The sequence below is a fragment of the Bufo bufo genome, chromosome 4 (genome assembly GCF_905171765.1).
Source record: "Bufo bufo chromosome 4, aBufBuf1.1, whole genome shotgun sequence".
NCBI lineage: Eukaryota > Metazoa > Chordata > Amphibia > Anura > Bufonidae > Bufo > Bufo bufo.
Window position 1 is genome coordinate 43597543 of NC_053392.1, and position 22592 is coordinate 43620134.

At 43.9% G+C, this 22592-nt stretch overlaps 1 protein-coding gene across 2 annotated transcripts in view; it reads right to left on the bottom strand.

Moving 5' to 3' along the window:
- KIF13B (kinesin family member 13B) overlaps nt 1-22592 on the bottom strand; it is a 156259-nt gene that overhangs the window by 121802 nt on the left and 11865 nt on the right. For both annotated transcript variants that reach the window (XM_040427155.1, XM_040427156.1), the window contains exon 2: nt 9497-9590. In XM_040427155.1, coding sequence (XP_040283089.1) covers nt 9497-9590 — 94 coding nt within the window. The remainder of the gene's footprint in view (nt 1-9496; nt 9591-22592) is intronic.

The window sequence follows — 22592 nt, forward strand, 5'->3', positions numbered from 1 at the left end:
GCTGCCTGCCCTGACCTCGGACTGTTTATCAGATTGCTGATACCCTGTCTGCCTTGACCTTGTCCTGTTCTTGACTAAGGAATTGCCTGATCAGTTCGTGTCCTGCATCGGTTTCTCTTGACCTCCAAGGGCCAGTCTTCACTTGAACAGAGACTACACCAGGAGATACCAGCCTGGTGGTTCACCTGCAGTGGATTCCAGTTCCCTGCACAGGGATTAAAGAGTGAAAACCAGTGGGGACACTTAGAAAAAAACCTTAGGAGTAGCCCAAAACCAAATCTGTTTATGTGACACAGTGAATCCACATCGGCTCCATTATATGAATAGGACATGCTCTATCTTTTTGCGGAGCTGCGGACCCAAAATCGGGGCCGCGCACCGCAATTGCAACTGCAGACAGCACACTGTGTGCTGTCCGCATCCATTCCGTCCCCATAGAGAATGAATGGGTCCGCACCCATTCCGCAAAATTGCGGAAAGGATGCGGACCCATTTTGCGAACGTGTGAATGGAGCCTAAGTGTGAATAAAACACTGGACAGTCCATTTGCAGTTTTGGTGTTCGTTCACACCTAGACGGTCCATACAGCAAAAGAGTCACCTGTTATCCTAGGTGTTAGTTCACACCTGATTGGCATTGCTCAGAAGAGAGCAGACCTCCCAATCTCAGGCCTCCAGCCTAGCACACAGCTCAGATCCCAATCCAGCGATTAACAGAGCGCCTCTGTCAGAGAGAGAGGTAATTACCACCAGCTGACACTGCTGGCTCGGGTTTTTATAGAAGCCAGTCAAGACCCGGCCTGGAACGTGGGGAGTAGTCACCCACCCAGCACTTTGACTACTCCCAGTAAGAGCCGTCCCGGATCAACTATTACAGCTATACTAAAAAGCAAGGTGTCAAACAGCAACTGCTGCTGACACATGAAAACTGGCTCTCGGAACCTCGGTGACACATACCTTCCGTCAATGACGGTCCCTTGCGCCTTCCTACACTACTGAGCCACAATGCTGCCCATGTTATCACTCTATTACTACATTTTCTGTAGGAATAACAAAGGGACATCACAATATAGAGTTCTAAGAAAAGATGCTACAATTTTTACTGGAACAAATGAGCGCAGATAAATAGGAAATCTTAAGACCGCTGACAATCTATCGGCCCCATTCATGGAAGGAAGAAGTTCACACACTCTGCATACCGCCCCCTGCTGAACAAGCACTGACGGGCTAGGCCTCTACCACCCTACTGACGGAATGACTGCTCTATTTACTGCGGACAATGGAAAAGTGAACAAATATTGACTAACAAGGGAAAAAAAATGGTTCCAGTTACGGAAAACTCAGTTTTATTAGATGAATAAATTGGATAGATGGAGGGGCCGAAGGGAGAACACCATGCTAAAAAACAACACAGGGGAAACGGTCAGGCGTGTGTGTATACCATCAGATAGTAGGAGATATTGAGGAAGGAACCATGAAACATGTTCATCAGACACCATTCTACATGACATCACCGGGTCTCCTGTCACCAAACATCAGGCAACACAGTCCTCAAATAACACTACAGGAATCCTTTCAAGAGGAGCAGTAGGATAAAAGAAATCATGTTATTGGAAGGGATTAGTCACCACTGACAGGTATAATTATCATCCACAAGCCATAAAATAACGCTATAATCTGTATTACATCTGAGGAAACCACACCGATCCATCACATCAGAAGAAAACAACTCAAACATCTAACCATAACATAAGCCAATGCAACATATAGTATCTGACAAGTAATATAAGAGAATTCTAGTAGTTATATTCTTGTACATAGGAGGCAGTATTAGAGTAGTTATATTCTTGTACATAGGAGGCAGTATTATAGTAGTTATATTCTTGTACATAGGAGCAGTATTATAGTAGTTATATTCTTGTACATAGGAGCAGTATTATAGTAGTTATATTCTTGTACATAGGAGCAGTATTATAGTAGTTATATTCTTGTACATAGGAGCAGTATTAGAGTAGTTATATTCTTGTACATAGGAGGCAGTATTATAGTAGTTATATTCTTGTACATAGGAGCAGTATTATAGTAGTTATATTCTTGTACATAGGAGCAGTATTATAGTAGTTATATTCTTGTACATAGGAGCAGTATTATAGTAGTTATATTCTTGTACATAGGAGCAGTATTATAGTAGTTATATTCTTGTACATAGGAGCAGTATTATAGTAGTTATATTCTTGTACATAGGAGCAGTATTATAGTAGTTATATTCTTGTACATAGGAGGCAGTATTATAGTAGTTATATTCTTGCACATAGGAGGCAGTATTATAGTAGTTATATTCTTGTACATAGGAGCAGTATTATAGCAGTTATATTCTTGTACATAGGAGCAGTATTATAGTAGTTATATTCTTGTACATAGGAGCAGTATTATAGTAGTTATATTCTTGTACATAGGGGCAGTATTATAGTAGTTATACTCATACATTGGAGGTAGTATTACAGTAGTTATATTCTTGTACATAGGAGCAGAATTATAGTAGTTATATTCTTGTACATAGGAGGCAGTATTATAGTAGTTATATTCTTGTACATAGAAGCAGTATTATAGTAGTTATATTCTTGTACATAGGAGCAGTATTATAGTAGTTATATTCTTGTACATGGGAGCAGTATTATAGTAGTTATATTCTTGTACATAGGAGGCAGTATTATAGTAGGTATATTCTTGTACATAGGAGAAGTATTATAGTAGTTATATTCTTGTACATAGGAGCAGTATTATAGTAGTTATATTCTTGTACATAGGAGCAGTATTATAGTAGTTATATTCCTCTACATAGGAGCAGTATTATAGTAGTTATATTCTTGTACATAGGAGCAGTATTATAGTAGTTATATTCTTGTACATAGGAGGCAGCAATATAGTAGTTATATTCTTGTACATAGCAGCAGCATTATAGTAGTTATATTCCTGTACATAGGAGCAGTATTATAGTAGTTATATTCTTGTACATAGGAGGCAGTATTATAGTAGTTATATTCTTGTACATAGGAGGCAGTATTATAGTAGTTATATTCTTGTACATAGGAGGCAGTATTATAGTAGTTATATTCTTGTACATAGGAGGCAGTATTATAGTAGTTATATTCTTGTACATAGGAGCAGTATTATAGTAGTTATATTCTTGTACATAGGAGGCAGTATTATAGTAGTTATATTCTTGTATATAGGAGGCAGTATTATAGTAGTTATATTCTTGTACATAGGAGGCAGTATTATAGTAGTTATATTCTTGTACATAGGAGGCAGTATTATAGTAGTTATATTCTTGTACATAGGAGGCAGTATTATAGTAGTTATATTCTTGCACATAGGAGGGAGTATTATAGTAGTTATATTCTTGTACATAGGAGCAGTATTATAGTAGTTATATTCTTGCACATAGGAGCAGTATTATAGTAGTTATATTCTTGTACATAGGAGGCAGTATTATAGTAGTTATATTCTTGTATATAGAGGAGGTATTATAGTAGTTATATTCTTGTACATAGGAGGCAGTATTATAGTAGTTATATTCTTGTATATAGAGGAGGTATTATAGTAGTTATAGTAGTAGTTTCCTGAAACGGCTCATCTGGCAAGTGCGCTGTAATCACTTAAAGACAGGTAGATAATCTCCGGTAATTTCTTGAGTAGATCACAGCTGCCCTGTGACATTGACTCTGATGCTATGTCAGAAAATCGCTTTGATGAGATGACGGCAAAAAGAGTTGGGCAGAGCTGGAAGTGCAGCAGAAAGTCCTGTGTAAACATGACATCACTGAGCAGGATGAAGGTGAAGTGCAGTGCGGTGCTGGGGGAGGTGGCCGCAGTGGTTTCTAGAATCAAAAGCTTCCCGTCAGTAGAGGTCTCCAGCAGAACACACATGTTATATGGAAGGAAAGGAACCGGCGTGACGAGATGGAGCACGTGCTGCACAGACACACACCCAAAATATACACGGGAGCAGCTCGCCTAGTGCATGTTACTTTATTATTGTGTAAACTGTATGTCTACACACTACAGGAGAAGAAGTCATTCTGATACCTTTGCATTATGCAAACAGGGCAAATCAAATCCTTCATGTCAAGCGCGGAATAACAACTAGAATAAGGAAAAAGGGAACCGCCATGGGCTCCCACTATATGCACTGGAACCCATTACAGTCCCTTAAAATGTCACAAACCCGATCGTAGTAAAACTCAGCAGGACTGGACTATTAGACAAAGAGAAATAATTAAGACTTATCCGTCCTGGAGAAAGAATATGATGATTGACAGATCCTCCCGAAGTTCTGGGGTGTAAGTGGTTGGGTTTGGGAACACCTCATTAATTCCTAATTATCTACCATTAATTAACCCCCCCAGCACCGGTACTGAGCTACGGACATCATGTATAAAGCATGCTGCATTCACGTCTGTGGGAGTTCAGAGAACTGAATGCAGCATGCTTTGTACATGGTTCATAGCTCAGTAGTGGCGCTGGATGGGTTAACTCGAGGAAGTAGAAAGGAAATAAAGGGCCAGCTGTGCGGGGCTGCTGCTTCTAGGGAGGGCTATCCCAGCTGCTGAGGTATAAGGAGCCAGGGAACCGAAGGCTCATGCCAACTTAAACAAGTCAGCTGCAAAAACGCTGCGAGTCACTCTTGGCATGCCCTATGCGACGAGATCACCTGACAGAGCGGAGGGGAGGGCGGCCCCGGGGCCCAAACTAAACCAATGTTACTTTAGATAATCTCATGACCATGGCTGACTTACTCCCTAATGCTCATAACTTCCTGCTAGTTCACCGAGCGCAGACAGGGCATGGAGGCCACGTCCGATAACAGAGCAACTGCAGCTTTTCCGACCTGTCCACATACATGGGTGTAGACGTCACTGCTGAGACAGAGGTCATCACCCAGCTCTCCCAGACTCCTGACAGGCAGATCCGCTCAGTGATACAGCTCTGCATCATCGGCTGTACTACCACAATAGGACTAGGCAGCAGGACTCCAGGAAAGATGGGCGACGGCTGCCTGACAATGGCCACTTTATCAACCAGCTTTCCGGAAACAGATGTAATGTCTGTGCAGAATTTCTATCATGGGCTAACAGGTGACAAGTAATGTAATGTACACAGTGACTCCACCGGCAGAATAGTGAGTGCAGCTCTGGAGCATAATACAGGATGTAACTCAGGATCAGTACAGGATAAGTAATGTAATGTATGTACACAGTGACTGCACCAGCAGAATAGTGAGTGCAGCTCTGGAGTATAATACAGGATGTAACTCAGGATCAGTACAGGATAAGTAATGTAATGTATGTACACAGTGACTGCACCAGCAGAATAGTGAGTGCAGCTCTGGAGCATAATACAGGATGTAACTCAGGATCAGTACAGGATAAGTAATGTAATGTATGTACACAGTGACTGCACCAGCAGAATAGTGAGTGCAGCTCTGGAGTATAATACAGGATGTAACTCAGGATCAGTACAGTATAAGTAATGTAATGTATGTACACAGTGACTGCACCAGCAGAATAGTGAGTGCAGCTCTGGAGTATAATACAGGATGTAACTCAGGATCAGTACAGAATAAGTAATGTAATGTATGTACACAGTGACTCCACCAGCAGAATAGTGAGTGCAGCTCTGGAGTATAATACAGGATGTAACTCAGGATCAGTACAGGATAAGTAATGTAATCTATGTACACAGTGACTGCACCAGCAGAATAGTGAGTGCAGCTCTGGAGTATAATACAGGATGTAACTCAGGATCGGTACAGGATAAGTAATGTATGTACACAGTGACTGCACCAGCAGAATAGTGAGCGCAGCTCTGGAGTATAATACAGTATAAGTAACGTAAGGTTGTTCTCTGTATAGCAGGGAGGTCTGGTGATTACTGGGGCTATGAAATCGAGTAATTTGACACACAAAAAAATCCTTGATGCAAAAATTTGTTTGCGTCACGTGACCACAGAGCGGGAGTTAAGAGCTTGCTATTATTCCCGCTCCGTGGTCTACACACCTTTCCAGCAGGGGGCCTCCGGACACTCCACAGCACATCTATGGTCCAGTCAGGCCCAGAGCAGCGCAGAACAATGGAGGGTCAGCGGCGCCCCTGCTGGAAAGGTAAGTTGGTGACAGCGAAGGGGTGAGGGTGCGACTAAGGCCGGGCACCCGGAGCGCACAGCGTCATAGCAACTAATGATGCTGTGCAATCCGGGTGTCAGGAGGAGGGCAGGCTGCATGGACAGGCACAGCTCTGGGTGCTGGGACAGAAGCTTTGTGTGGTAGCTGCCACTCCAGCTTGCAGGGGGCGTGTCCTCGAGATCCCAGGATAATACGAGAAAGGAAGTAAAAGGTGCCCATAAATAGTGCCAACCAGGGTGCCCACAATAAAAAAAAAAAAAGGGTGTCAGAGTGTTTCTATGACTTGTGCCACTTTGTATCACCATATATGATGGCAGCGAGAGCACCCTTCTGTATAGTGCTGCCAACCAGAGAATCACGATGAATAGTCAAAAGGCCGCCAGCCATAGTGCCAGCCACAGAGCTGATGGCACCGGGGTGGGCGAGAGGAGCTGATGGCACCGGGGTGGGCGAGAGGAGCTGATGGCACCGGGGTGGGCGAGAGGAGCTGATGGCACCGGGGTGGGCGAGAGGAGCTGAAGACACTGGAGGAACGGAGCTGATCGCACAGGGGGACGGGACGAAGGGTGTTGGGACTGATGGCAGGTGGTCTTATGAGTTTATATAAAGGAAAACAGTCTACTAATCCATTTTTTCTTATTAGATTACTCGATTATTCGTAAAAAATTATCAATAAAATACTCTATTTCTAAAATAACCGTTTACTGCAGCCCTAGTTCATCCCTTTACCATTTTCCTGGTCAGGGTATATCCTATAGTTCTGGTCTGCACACACATTACGTCAGTATATTTCGGCTGTGGGCACTTTCCATCCCCTCAGGGAGACAAACGCATCCACAAAGGAGCAGCTACAGATTCTATCGCGCCCCCAATAAATCAGACAAAAGGAGGGCAGCTGCCACCTTAATCTAGGTCAAATTCCTTGCCAGCCTATTGCCAAGCAGTCGGCGTGGAAGCACATTGGGATGCACGCTCCATCTGCTTGCATTATAATTACCTCATGTATGGAGTATGAAATTATAGTGCGGCATATATTTCCTGCCCGCCATGTCAGTCTAATCATCTCACTGGTGGAAACCCAAGGTAACCGTGCCTGGATTGTGGAAAACGAGGGGTGCCCTATATGGCACTGGAGATTTCACCTATAAGGAATTAATCACACAACCGTATGGTTGCTGTGCCCACAAATAGCGGTCGGCAGAACATGGGCACCGGCCGTGTGAACTCCGTATCGCGGATGCGGACCCACTGACTTGAATGGTCCACGATCAGCAAGATATGGCAAAGGATAGGACATGTCCCATCTTTTGCGGAGCAGAGGCGCGGAGCGGAAGCCCACAGAAACACTTGGAAGTGCTTCCATGGGCTTTTGGGATAGGCCCCATATTTTGCAGTGTCTTGCAGATCGCGGACCCGTTCAAGTCTACGGTTCAGCATCCGCCATGCAGAGTTCACACGGCTGCTGCTCGTGTTTTACGGACCACCGCATGTTCGCGTGAATGAGCCCTAAGAGGAATATTGGCACAGATGCCAGCAGAGAGGTGGAACGGGCTTTAACATGGCTATGAGACAATCCGTGAATGAATCACTACCAAATATCGCAGTGAGTAAGGCCCTGCTAGGGCGGGTCACCTGCTACACACTGGCAGAGCTTACTCATGGAAGAATCTGCCCGCGTGCCATCCTGCCGTGCCAACATTCCAGACTAGACGCTGAAAGTGACAGGAAATATAAGAACATTTTCTGCTGCTGTCTACAAACACTGGAAAGCAGCAATTAAGAGGGCTGAACCACTGCACTGATGTAGCAGAGCTGAATTTGTAACGCATTTCCTCTGTTACTCAGCAGTTTATTACAGTCCTAAAAACATAGCTAATGCATGACGGCATTCAATGACAAACTCAACACTGCTACATCTACATTGTCTGGGTGCTGGTTCACGTCAGCGGATGCAGTTTATGACACGGATATAAAATTCAATGTACGAATGAACATGCCACTTGTTCTCATTGGCCAAGTGGCACCATGTGGTCATGGCCCCGATACGTTAGCGCTGGAAGGAGGCACAGCCTATCAGACCGACCGGCAGGGACTTAAAGGGGTTGTCTCACCTCAAACATTGGTGGCATATCGCTAGGACAGTAATGCCCAACCTGCGGCCTTCCAGCTGTTGTAAAACTACAACTACAGTTGTAGTTTTGCAACAGCTGGAGGGTCGCAGGTTGGGCATCCCTGCTCTAAGATATGGCAACAATGTCAGATAGGTGTAGGTCCCAAAGGTGTTACCCGCACCTATCTGACATTGGTGCCATATCCTAGCGCAGGAATGCCCTACCTGCGACCCTCCAGCTGTTGCAAAACTACAACTACTAGAGATAGGTGCAGGTCCCAAAGGTGTTACCCGCACCTATCTCTAGTAGTTGTAGTTTTGCAACAGCTGGAGGGTCGCAGGTTGGGCATCCCTGCTCTAGGATATGCCACCAATGTCAGATAGGTACAGGTCACACCTTTGGGATCTGTACCTATCTCTAGAATAAATTGCCGAAAGTAAAAAAAAGTCGCCCTCCGTTCATTTCAGTGACAAAAACAGCCAGGCAGAGCGCTCAAGTATTTTCCTAAATCCCATAGAAATTAATGGGGCGTGCACCATGCTAGGGGCCACCGCCACTTGACTGCAGGAAATGGTCCAGCCAGCGGCGCTCCCATAGGCCGCACATGTGCGGTGAGCTCTCCTTCACTTTAGGCGCTCCGTTCGAGGTGAGACAACCCCTTTAAATATTGATGACCGATCGACAAGATAGGCATGGCTCTGCAGGGGGAAGCCTATAACATGGCTGCAGCAGTCAATCAGCACTGAGGCCATTTGTCCAGGATAGACAGGGGGGGTCCCAGAGGCTGGACCCCCAATGACTATAAATGAATGTTATATCCTGGCGCGATATGTGATCACGTAAGCGTATAAATCCCATATAAGCAGTGGGCGCATTACCCACTTACAACACTGCAGGCGCCCCCCCCACCTTTGCCAGGTGGAAAAGAGTTCTGTTCACACAGCTGAAGGCCTTGTTACTATGTGTAAGTATGTAAACCGTCTGCTGAGGTGTTCAGCTCACAGAGCATTGCTCGTACATCGCATGCACTGTAACAAACCCTCAGCTGTGTGAGCAGCAGGAACAGATATCAGACTCTGGACAAAAAAAATATGACAGAAAAACAGAGATCTTAAAAATGGTGAACAAACAGAAAGCGTCTATTAGGAAGTTGCAGAAGGTTTCCCCAGACAAGGGCCCTCTGCAGCCGCGGGTCACCTACCTGGCATCCCCTTTGGAGAGGTTGCTGTTGGCGGGGTAAAGGATGACCTGATCTTTCTCCACGTCGACGACACATTTTGTGTGAAGGTCAAATTCTGCAAGAAAACAGGACAGCATTAGAGCAGCGCACCATACGGTACAGCGATGCAGGGGCGCTGCAATAAAGCAGGAGTGCAGCAGCGACAGCGAGGTTCAGTGTGACGGACGGAAGGGAAAGCGGAGGGGATTTTAACGTGACTTTACCCCTTGTTTGGGGTTTTTATTCCAACATTTCTTGACAGCAGACCCCATATCACCGAACCTGTTCTGACGCTTACCGGTACCTCGATGGCTTCTCCTTCCTGGTCCAGTCCCGGCACACAGGAAATGCCAGCCACTGATTGGCTGACTGGGCCTCTCCTTTCACTTCCTGTGTGTCAAAACCAGAACCCAAAGCAGATACCAGCAGAGACCCAGTATGTGTTGTAATAGCGGTGAGGTATGTTTAGTCCCAAGCCCTTTAAATTTTGCACCCCTTTAACATCCCTTAAAGGGGTTGTTCCATAAAAATAAAATATAAAACATTCTGCAGTTTGAAAACCAGCACCTGCATCCGAATACTTTACCATAGCCACTGAGCTATTTAATAAAATGTATCTGTATAGCGCCACCTGCTGTTTGTTCTTTTTCTTATTTCTACGTCCACCTGTCTGAAGTGGATGCACATGCTCAGTTCCATCCGAGGCTGCAGAAGGACACCACGCTGATATGCAGCAGAAAGGACATGCCCCCCATGAGCGGCTAGCTTAAAATAAATCTAGCAGAGCAATTGGAACGATGAATGAGGAGATCTCTGGATCCATGTGAGGTACAGGGCTGTCATGGATAACTCGCTTCAGATCCAACCTCTTTCAAAAAGGTAAGGGTAAAGCCATGGCTATCCAGGCATTTCCCCTGCAGTGGCCACTGCTGGTGAAATGTAGTACTACATAATGACCATTCAAATGTAATACAAGGACGAGGATCAGAATCCGCCAGAACATAGGGGGGGGATAGTCTAGGGCAGGGATGGGCAAGCTGCGGCCCTCCAGTTGTTGCAAAACTACAACTCCCAGCATGCCTGTACAGCCCACAGCTATTAGGACATGCTGGGAGTTGTAGTTTTGCAACAGCTGGAGGGCCGCAGGTTGAACATCCCTGGTCTAGGGAGTCTGCGGTGGTCTACCTAAGGAACCCCTTTAAACTAATAAAGCATAAACCATAAAGTGGCCAAAACACTGTCACAATCTGGTAGACGCTCCTCCCGCTATCGTCCACGGGAGGTGCAGCGTCAGGAGCGGAAGGACATCTGACGTCCAATGCCGATCCTGCCGAGGTCGTCAACCTTCCGTACCTGGTCCTGCTCACGCGATATTTCAGCTTCCCTTCCTGTGAGCCGATTATTTCGTTTTTCGGTATTTGTCTTCATTTCTGTGACAAAGCTCAAATATTTAGCCATTACGTCTGGCGAGTTACTACTCGGCCCGCATTGTCCTGACATTTTGGGGTCTTACGCCTGAGCAGCTACGTCCCTGGTATCAGCCTCGGGCCCTGTCCCTCTGCGGCACGTGGGCGTCCTATATCTGGAGCCCCTGCAAGCTCATTATACGGCGCAGGAGGCCGTTATCAGCGAGCGCTATTACAGGACCATGGCCGATATCTACAAGTGACTGATACCACGCCAGTGACACGCCCTGAGCGTCTGCCGTCATCTCTACAGACGTCTAGAACACTTCCGAGGCGAGCAGAGATAAACCCCAGACTTATCCCAAGATTTCCAGAGAATCAATGTTGTTCTGTCCATCTTTCCTTTCTTCTAGAAGGTCACAGTTTAACCAGATCGTCCAGGGTTAGTGGCTACGTTCCAAGTACAGCGCCACCCCTGTATACAGGTTGTGAGTGACATTGCAGCTCAGCCACATTGACTTCAAGCTGCAGACCACCGGCAGGTGTGGAACTGTTTCTGGACAAAAGCAGCCATGTTTTTCTAATCCAGGCCAACTCTTGTAACTCTGCCGTGAGCTCAGCCGTTGTAAAACTACAACTCCCACCATGCCCTGCTGTAGGCAGTGTGTGCATTATGGGAGTTGTAGTATTGCAACAGCTGGAAAGCCTCAGGTTGGCCACTAGGCACCTCAAAGACAGACTGGGACCATTCGGATTGGTGTTATTAATCAGATTTTTCTTAGGTTATGGGACAAATCCTATTAGTAAAGCCAAGAATTACTTCCCAATAAAAGGGCATTCCAGTAATTAATATTTGTCACCTATCTGCTGATTAGGCAATATATGCTAGATGAGTGGGGGTCCGATCTGTAGGAATGGGGGACTCTATTCCGCTGGTCTACAATTCCTCAAAGTGATGGTCCCCATTCTAGTGATCAATAGGGGTTCAAGTGCATGGTTGATTGGTTAATGGCAGGAGTGCCCCTTTAATTTCACTTGTGTCACATGTTGCTAGTCGCCATTTCTCTCGAGACATGAGCAATCGCCACAGATGTGAAAGGCAGCGGAAAAGTGACAATGTTCTTCAGCGGTGCTCCAAACGGGAGAGAGTGTATACTGCTGGGGCTGCATTGGCAATCACTTGGTTACCATCATTGGCGCCAATTCAGCACAACATGGCAAACACAACCGCGCCGACCCCTTGAGATCAGAGAGGACCGTCATCTGAAGTCCAGGATGGCACGCGAGGATAGGCGGCAGGTTTACCAAGGCGTGTCCTGAATACGAGGGGTAAAGTCGTAGTAAATCTACAAGGAGGAGATCAAAGTTCAGTCTTCAGAAGGAAGCAGCCTGAAGGACCCACCGCCCACCGACAGCGGGCAGAGATCTAGAGGAGGTCCTACCGCCAGAACACATCCGTCACCGCAAATCTTCACAGTATACTACATCTTTACTAGAACCAAAGGTTAATAAACTTCTACCAAATTGACTAAAAAGTTTACAAAATTTATCGAACTTTACATTGTTTATTGGATCTAAAGTTGTCGCATTTTACTGTTTAACACTTTTTTTTTTTTATCAAAATTTGATTAGATAAATCTTCTGATTTTATTTTTACTGAATATCAAATTTTACCTATCACAATTTTTTTTAAATTACCGTTACCAAATTTCCCGAACTTGTTTGCCAAATATGAAAGCGTAGCAATTTCTTTTTTTTTTTTTTTTTTTTTTTTTTTTTTTTTACAAAATGTACCACACTTTACTAAATTTAGCAAATTTTTTTTACATTTTTAGGGCTCATGCACACGACGGATGCACAAAAAATACATATGACGTCCGTGTGCATTCCGTATTTTGCAGAGCGGAACAGCTGGCCCTTCATAGAACTGTACTATCCTTGTCCGTAATACGGACACGGATTGCACACAGAGTAACTTCAGTTTTTTTTGCGGACTCACTGAAGTGAATGGTTCCGCACACGGTCCGCAAAAAAAAAAAAAAAACGGAACGGACACGGAAAGCAAATAAGTTTGTGGAGCAAATAAGTTTGTGGGCATGAGCCCTTACTATCTATACCAAATCTAACCAATTCTAATAAGCACGCAACCTGAAACGGACAACTCTAATAACTATCGATCGTGCTAGGAATCGTTGCGTCGGCACCGGACAACAGCTTCCATCAGGCGCCGGTGACGCTGTACGAGATGCTGACCGGGCAGCAAATACTGATGTGACTTCCCAGCACCCCTCCCCCCCCCCCCCCCCCGTCTCACAAGACAAATATGGTCAGAGTTCCAGTAACGAAGCCTCGAGGGGTTTAGATCAGGCATGCTCAACCTGCGGCTGTTGTAAAACTACAACTCCCACCATGCCCTGCTGTAGGCTGTCCGGGAATGATTGGAGTTGTAGTTTTGCAACAGCTGGAGGGCCGCAGGTTGAGCACGCCTGGTTTAGATAAATTAAAACTTCTATGACTTCTTGATATACTTTAGGTTTCAATTGCTCACCACTGGTGAAGGATTTGCTTGCTGTCAGTGAATGAGAACACTCTTGTCCACAGCTGGTCCTGCTCAAAATAGACACAACTGTATCCAGTGTAGACAATGGAGCTCAGCGGCTGCGCAGTCTCTCTGTTACAATGTATCAGTCTGGAGTCACACAGCATTGTCTGCGCTGGATACAATTGTATCACTAAGCATAGGACCAGATACTACCTCTGAATGGAAACGAGTGCTCTCGTTCACAGACAGCAAGCAGAGATCTTGCAAAAGGTGCAAGAACTTTTCATCTACAGAGAGAAGAAGCTTTATTAAGCCCCTTTAACGTCCACATGCTTTCCTTTGGTGAATGACTGCCGGGGGGGATTCTGTGAAGTCAAGACGCACTTGTCCCGCGCTCGGCTGCAGGCGGAGTGACATTTGTTGGTAAGGACGCGCAGGCGGAGAGGCCCTGAAGACAGGACTAATTGGCCGCTCTGCATCATCTACCGTCACGTCCCATTAAAATCCAAGATGCAGAATCAAGATTGTGCCCGGCTCTAGTAATCTGCATGAAAATTTAAGGAAGCCGGAGACGGACGCGCACGCCTCGCTCGCTCTATTTCTTTGTATTGCTACCCTACATAAGCTTGCAGTAAAATCAAGCAAAAAAAAGGACAGCTGGGCGGAGGACCACTTTAAACCTAAAATTAATCTCCACCCTTCTAAAAGCATATTACAATATAAACGGGTGGAGATCACGTTTTCCCCCTGCGTAGACCTAACGGAAGGATAAAATTCTGCCCGTCTGCAGCCACCACAAGGGGGAGCTTCAACACTTCCAGCTACTGAGTTCTAGACATAAATGGTATGAGCGGCCTCTAGTGGTGGAGGCAGGCAGTTAGACTTCTACGACTATGCAGGCATTCACTTGAAGGACATTTTTTGCAGTCCCATGTAAATGAATGGCTGTCCTTCCCTTCTTCCATAAGAGGCGAGTGTGGCGCAAAAGTTTAAAAGCCTGCAGAATATTGCGCAAAATGTTATTTGCGCAAAAATTTGCAACAGAAAACTGCCATACCATCTTTAAAAAAAAAAATAATCTCTCCCAGACCGAAAAAATAAAAATCTGTCAGAAGGTTTCCATTAGAAAAAACTATTATTACTGCCGTCCCTCTGTTACTCCTCCTGAAAATATGTGACTAAATCGACTACCGGCTGACACTGTCCAACCTGATGAAGAGGAGATTAGTTAAAGTATATTTGTCGAATTATTCTCAATTCGTGGAGGAATTACAGAGGAACATAGGCAATGCAAAGAAGGTGCTCCCATTGATACTTCGTGGGGGACTAGATGAGACCCAGCGCCATCTACATGCACGTATTATAGTCACAGACTAGATCGCCAACTAATCTAATCTGCGGACAGTCATGCAGCGCTCCGACCGATTCCCCTGTAAGATTCTGTCCAGGTCCTAAAAAAGCTCCACAGACGAAGAGACCTGCGTTTTATGATCCCACAATACTCTTACATCCCGGCATTAACCATATAACGCACACTTCATACTGTTCCCATAAATAACCCCGCTATAAAGTGTCACAAATGAAAGGAGAAAACACTGCGTGGAGAGAAGAGATCTGGCTTCTGTCCATGTGCATCACCCCGGGTATAATGAATGGTAATGAATCAGGATCCCTTCTCTAAATGCAAAACCGCCTCCAGCCACTTCCTCACCCTCATGTATAAAGCAGCAGTTGTTCAAGACTGAAGGGAGCAGACAAAAATAGATGGCGGTATATCACTCAGCGAGGACCGCTTATCTCCAGGATGTCCTGAGAATGTGATAATAAGGAGACGAGACATGCATAGCCATATCAGTCAGCTATAACTAATAGGAGGCAGTATTATAGTAGTTATATCCTTGTACATAGGAGGCAGTATTATAGTAGTTATATTCTTGTACATAGGAGCAGTATTATAGTAGTTATATTCTTGTACATAGGAGGCAGTATTATAGTAGTTATATTCTTGTACATAGGAGGCAGTATTATAGTAGTTATATTCTTGTACATAGGAGCAGTATTATAGTAGTTATATTCTTGTACACAGAGCAGTATTATAGTAGTTATATTCTTGTACATAGGAGGCAGTATTATAGTAGTTATATTCTTGTACTTAGGAGCAGTATTATAGTAGTTATATTCTTGTACATAGGAGCAGTATTATAGTAGTTATATTCTTGTGTATAGGGGCAGTATTATAGTAGTTATATTCTTGTACATAGGAGCAGTATTATAGTAGTTATATTCTTGTACATAGGAGGCAGTATTATAGTAGTTATATTCTTGTACTTAGGAGCAGTATTATAGTAGTTATATTCTTGTACATAGGAGCAGTATTATAGTAGTTATATTCTTGCACATAGGAGGCAGTATTATAGTAGTTATATTCTTGTACATAGGAGCAGTATTATAGTAGTTATATTCTTGTACATAGGAGGCAGTATTATAGTAGTTATATTCTTGTACATAGGAGCAGTATTATAGTAGTTATATTCCTGTACATAGGAGCAGTATTATAGTAGTTATATTCCTGTACATAGGAGCAGTATTATAGTAGTTATATTCTTGTATATAGGAGCAGTATTATAGTGGTTATATTCTTGTACATAGGAGGCAGTATTATAGTAGTTATATTCTTGTACATAGGAGGCAGTATTATAGTAGTTATATTCTTGTACATAGGAGCAGTATTATAGTAGTTATATTCTTGTACATAGGAGCAGTATTATAGTAGTTATATTCTTGTACATAGGAGCAGTATTATAGTAGTTATATTCTTGTACATAGGAGCAGTATTATAGTAGTTATATTCTTGTACATAGGAGCAGTATTATAGTAGTTATATTCTTGTATGTAGGAGCAGTATTATAGTAGTTATATTCTTGTATATAGGAGGCAGTATTATAGTAGTTATATTCTTGTACATAGGAGCAGTATTACAGTAGTTATATTCTTGTACATAGGAGCAGTATTATAGTAGTTATATTCTTGTACATAGGAGCAGTATTATAGTAGTTATATTCTTGTACATAGGAGGCAGTATTATAGTAATTATATTCTTGTACATAAGAGCAGTATTATAGTAGTTATATTCTTGTACATAGGAGCAGTATTATAGTAGTTATATTCTTGTACATAGGAGCAGTATTATAGTAGTTATATTCTTGTACATAGGAGGCAGTATTATAGTAGTTATATTCTTGTACATAGGAGCAGTATTATAGTAGTTATATTCTTGTACATAGGAGCAGTATTATAGTAGTTATATTCTTGTACATAGGAGGCAGTATTATAGTAATTATATTCTTGTACATAAGAGCAGTATTATAGTAGTTATATTCTTGTACATAGGAGGCAGTATTATAGTAGTTATATTCTTGTACATAGGGAGGCAGTATCATAGTAGTTATATTCTTGTACATAGGAGGCAGTATTATAGTAGTTATACTCTTGTACATAGGAGCAGTATTATAGTAGCTATAGTCTTGTACATAGGAGGCAGTATTATAGTAGTTATATTCTTGTACATAGGAGCAGTATTATAGTAGTTATATTCCTGTACATAGGAGGCAGTATTATAGTAGTTATATTCTTGTATGTAGGAGCAGTATTATAGTAGTTATATTCTTGTATATAGGAGGCAGTATTATAGTAGTTATATTCTTGTACATAGGAGCAGTATTATAGTAGTTATATTCTTGTACATAGGAGCAGTATTATAGTAGTTATATTCTTGTACATAGGAGGCAGTATTATAGTAATTATATTCTTGTACATAAGAGCAGTATTATAGTAGTTATATTCTTGTACATAGGAGCAGTATTATAGTAGTTATATTCTTGTACATAGGAGCAGTATTATAGTAGTTATATTCTTGTACATAGGAGCAGTATTATAGTTATATGTACCTTTCTCTCTGTCAGTAGCTTTAGGCTCTCTCTGGTCATATGTTACAAGTTGTGGAAAGCATTTCAGGTGACTGGGTAACTGGATTTGTACATATTACATACATACCAGGACGTGTCGGAACAGAGAGCATGTTTGTCATATTGTGCCAAATAAATGTAATAAAAAACAGAAAAAGTTCTTATCATTGTACTAATGGAAACCCTCATCATACATTGGCAGGGAGGGGTCTACAGAAGTTTATAAATTGTCAGATATCTGAGCTCCAGGGTGATTTAATTCAGCCTGTTGCTATCTGAAAAGCTAAGTGTGTAACACTATACTTTATGCATGGGTTCTCCCGGTCTTGGTGTCATTGTCACCGCTATCTGCACACACGGCAGGGTCAGGAGGTAACATTGTTGTTCATACACAGTACAGACCAAAAGTTTGGACACACCTTCTCATTCAAAGAGTTTTCTTTATTTTCATGACTATGAAGGCATCAAAACTATGAATTAACACATGTGGAATTATATTTTCAGTTGTTTCACACTTGTTTGTTATGTATATGTCATATTCTAGGTTCTTCAAAGTAGCCACCTTTTGCTTTGATTACTGCTTTGCACACTCTTGGCATTCTCTTGATGAGCTTCAAGGGGTAGTCCCCTGAAATGGTCTTCCAACAGTCTTGAAGGAGTTCCCAGAGATGCTTAGCACTTGTTGGCCCTTTTGCCTTCACTCTGCGGTCCAGCTCACCCCAAACCATCTCGATTGGGTTCAGGTCCGGTGACTGTGGAGGCCAGGTCATCTGGCGCAGCACCCCATCACTCTCCTTCATGGTCAAATAGCCCTTACTTTCAAAGTTTTCCCATTTTTTCGGCTGACTGACTGACCTTCATTTCTTAAAGTAATGATGGCCACTCGTTTTTCTTTACTTAGCTGCTTTTTTCTTGCCATAATACAAATTCTCACAGTCTATTCAGTAGGACTATCAGCTGTGTATCCACCTGACTTCTCCTCAACGCAACTGACGGTCCCAACCCCATTTATAAGGCAAGAAATCCCACTTATTAAACCTGACAGGGCACACCTGTGAAGTGAAAACCATTTCAGGTGACTACCTCTTGAAGCTCATCCAGAGAATGCCAAGAGTGTGCAAAGCAGTAATCAAAGCAAAAGGTGGCTACTTTGAAGAACCTAGAATATGACATATTTTCAGTTGTTTCACACTTGTTTGTTATGTATATAATTCCACATGTGTTAATTCATAGTTCTGATGCCTTCATAGTCATGAAAATAAAGAAAAGTCTTTGAATGAGAAGGTGTGTCCAAACTTTTGGTCTGTACTAATATAATTATATATATATATATATATATATATATATATATATATATATATATATATATATATATATATTATATACACACACACACAAACACACCCCAATTAGAAAAGAGAATTTTAGCACCCAATTGTCAATGTATTTATACACATTTCCAAGAGGAATAATAGAGGAACAAACAGTTCTAAGCAAAGAAGCTCATGGGGATTACACAAGATCTCTTTAGGACGTATTATTTCCCCCTGAAACTACTTTGGCTTGAGGTAAAGCTGGATGACAACCTCTCGGACATATCTGCCTAGATACACAACCCTAACACCATTTTATTCAGCAAATGGTAATACTATATAGTAATATCCCATGTCACTCAGCTTTTCTAGAAGGTGATAAAATGGTTGACTTTCCCTGCGAGGCGATCACTGGCGGTCGTACATATACAGGGTAGTGCGGTCATATGGTGAGGACAGAGGTTGACCAAAGGGAACTGGAGGAGTTTCCCTGCCTATGGTTTGTCTGGTAACGGCTCAGAAGTTTCTGGAGAAACATCATCAGGAGGATTAATGTGAGCAGAAATTAAGGAGCGGTGATACATACTAACGACCCGGGGGGGGATCAGGGCTTATACAGGTTTACATGGAGCGGCGTCATCCGGACCTGTACACATAATGCAGCTGATGTGCGGTGTAACCTTGTGTAGTGTCACCGACATGTCATCTTAAAGGGGAGCTCCACCCGTGATGACCACCATGTCTACAGTCAGCCAGGATCTGTGGAATACATCACCGTTAACGGTTTCTGCTATTAATGTTCAAATACCGCTCCGCTGAAAAGAAAAGAAAATAAACTCCAAGGGGGAAACCGTCAATAAGCAGGCTGGCTGTATCGTTTTTCTGCATGACTAGAAAGCTCCAGACTGGACACAAGAACCAAGCGCCAGGCCCCTCGACATGACATCGCCCGGGCCCCTCGACATGACATCGCCCGGGCCCCTCGACATGACATCGCCCGGGCCCCTCGACATGACATCGCCCGGGCCCCTCGACATGACATCGCCCGGGCCCCTCGACATGACATCGCCCGGGCCCCTCGACATGACATCGCCCGGGCCCCTCGACATGACATCGCCCGGGCCCCTCGACATGACATCGCCCGGGCCCCTCGACATGACAGCGCCCGGGCCCCTCGACATGACAGCACAGAGTGGCTGATAGTTCTGGAATATCGAGCAGATGGACTCCCCGCAGTGCGGTATGTGTCTCATTAGACTAGGACAGTTCACGGTGAATGAGGTGACTGCTCACGACTACAAGGTCACGATATTTCCCCTATGGACACAGCCTTCCTGGTCAGTCCATTAGTCTGTGGCTGCAGGTATTGAACGTTCACGGCCCCTGCGCTGCGAGGACCGACGGACGGACGGGGGGGAGAGTTATTACGGCGTCAATCCAAAATCCTGGTGTCCCCTTTAGGCTCCCTACATACGGGTGGGGGTAGACTTACAGAAATTCCACACAAATTTCAGTGCATTTCCGCACCAAATCCACGCACTCGCGGTTTCTGGTGCAGATTTGATGCGGTTTCCATAGAGAAAAACGGAGCTTAATCCGCAACGTGTGCTGGCGGCTTTGCGATCGTGTCTGATTTCAGGAAAGCTGGGTGATGAGCAATACGACCAAGATGATAAATCTTAAAAGGGGTGAACACCCAGCTTTCCCAAACTCCTAAAAAGCAAAGTTGAGGGGGGGGGGGGGGGGGGGGGGAATGTCTGGCAACTATATAATCCTGTTACTCAAAGACACATCAAACATGGTCAAGGATTGACATGATTTTTGGTAACAGGAAGTTATTAGATAACAATATAACATGTCTGACGTATGTACCTATGGTTACAACAGATCACTGTGCAGTGGTACTGGAAATGGCGCCCTTGACTAAACGGGCTCCTATGGTATTCAGATTTAAATCGCCATAGGTGTGACACAGTGAGAGGTTTGGTCTGGGAAAACTGGTATTTTCCTCCCAGGCTGATTTACAGCCAGGTGAGGTCAAATACCGGACCGGATTTTAAATGCAGGTCCGGGTTTTGGCAGCACCTGGCTGTCCTTAAATAGGCAGCTGGGCTCAGAAGCGAAGTCTCTGTGTTGGGGTCTGGGAGCCTTGTGTCTGGATGAAGGCTTGTTACCCGTTTGGTGTGAATACAGGTTGGTGCTGCTGTCAGAAAGGACTCTTTGAGGCAGAATTGCCGCATGGTGTGAATTACCACCAACACCGCAAGGTGACTTTTTGTTTGAATAGGACTTTGTTTTGTCACTTGCCTAAAGTGTGAATAAAACACTGAACTGTTTGATCCAAAGACCTTGTTGTTGCCTCCATACTGCGTCCGCTAATCCTGTCTACCAGAGCGAAACGGCACAAAGGTCAGGAATATATTAAAAAGGAAGAATTAAAGTTTTCATTTTCTGTTAATAGAAATTCCGCTAATAAAAACGTGGTTTTTGGGATGCAGCAAAGGCATTTTTGAGGGGGAAACTATATAAGCAAGTGACTAACTGGAAAAGAACAGTTTGCAGAACAGAAGTTAAAGGGGTTCTGCAGTTTGTTTAAACTGATGATCTATCCTCTGGATAGATCATCAGCATCCTCACCGGCAGGGGTCCGACACCCGGGACCCCCGCCCATCAGCTGTTTGAGAAGGCCAAAAGATGAGAAAAAATGGAGACAGCACGTTAAAAAATGGAATTTATTCCAGATGCAACGTTTCGGCTTCGTGATTGTCAAGCTTGATCACTAAGCCGAAACGTTGCATCTGGAATAAATTCAATTTTTGGACGTGCTGTCTCCATTTTTTATTTTTAACCCCTCAATGGACATTTTACTTAGCATTCTGTATTCAGAAGGCTATTATTTTCCCTTATAACCATGTTACAAGGGAAAATAATAAAATCTACACAACACCTAACCCAAACCAGAACTTCAGTGAAGAAGTTCGGGTTCGGGTGTGGCTACACAACATGCCGATTTTTCTCACGCGCGTGCAAAACGCAATAAAACGCTTAGCACACGCGGGGGGGGGGGAAATTGTGCATTTTCCAGCAACGCACCCGCATCTTTTCCCGCACGTAACCCACAACGCCTGTGTGAACCCAGCCTTAGAGTCTGGAGTATTGGGGATCACAAGTAATAATAATTATAATTTTAATTTAATGGATCATGTTTGGAGGGAAATTAAAAGAATTATGGATATTAAGGGATACATAGATTTTACACCCATATGGAACGTATTTTGTTTCCGTGTCTGCTTCTTTCTGTTTTGCAGATAGGATGCGGACACATTCATTTGAAAATGAAACCGGGCGACATCAAAATCCTGGCTAAAGAGAAATGGAAGAAAGATAATGAAGGGTTATCGGAGGAACAGAGGGAAGACGTGTCAAGGAGCAGGTCTTTGGTCTCCATGAGGGCCTCTCGTGGGGTTGCCCACTTTCTCCTCATTCATAGATTCTACCGATCTCCAGCGTTGCTCTAAAGGATGGGTCCGAAATCCCCGGATGAATGTCCTACATGTGGTATGGAACAAGCCGGACTCTATCATTTAGTTTGGAGATGTCCCAAATTGTTTTGTTATTGGTCAGGGATAGCGGATATTATTAAAAAGATTTCGGAAATACAAATGTGCCCCCGGACTGCCGCTCCGTCCCCATTGACTATAATGGGGGGGGGGGGGGGATTCCGGCGGAGGCACGGCGAGAGGCTGCCGGAATAAAACTACGACAGGTCTGACATTTATTCTGCTGTGCCTCCGCCCCCACCCCCATTATAGTCAATGGGGACGGAGCGCCAGTCCGGGGGCACACGGTCAC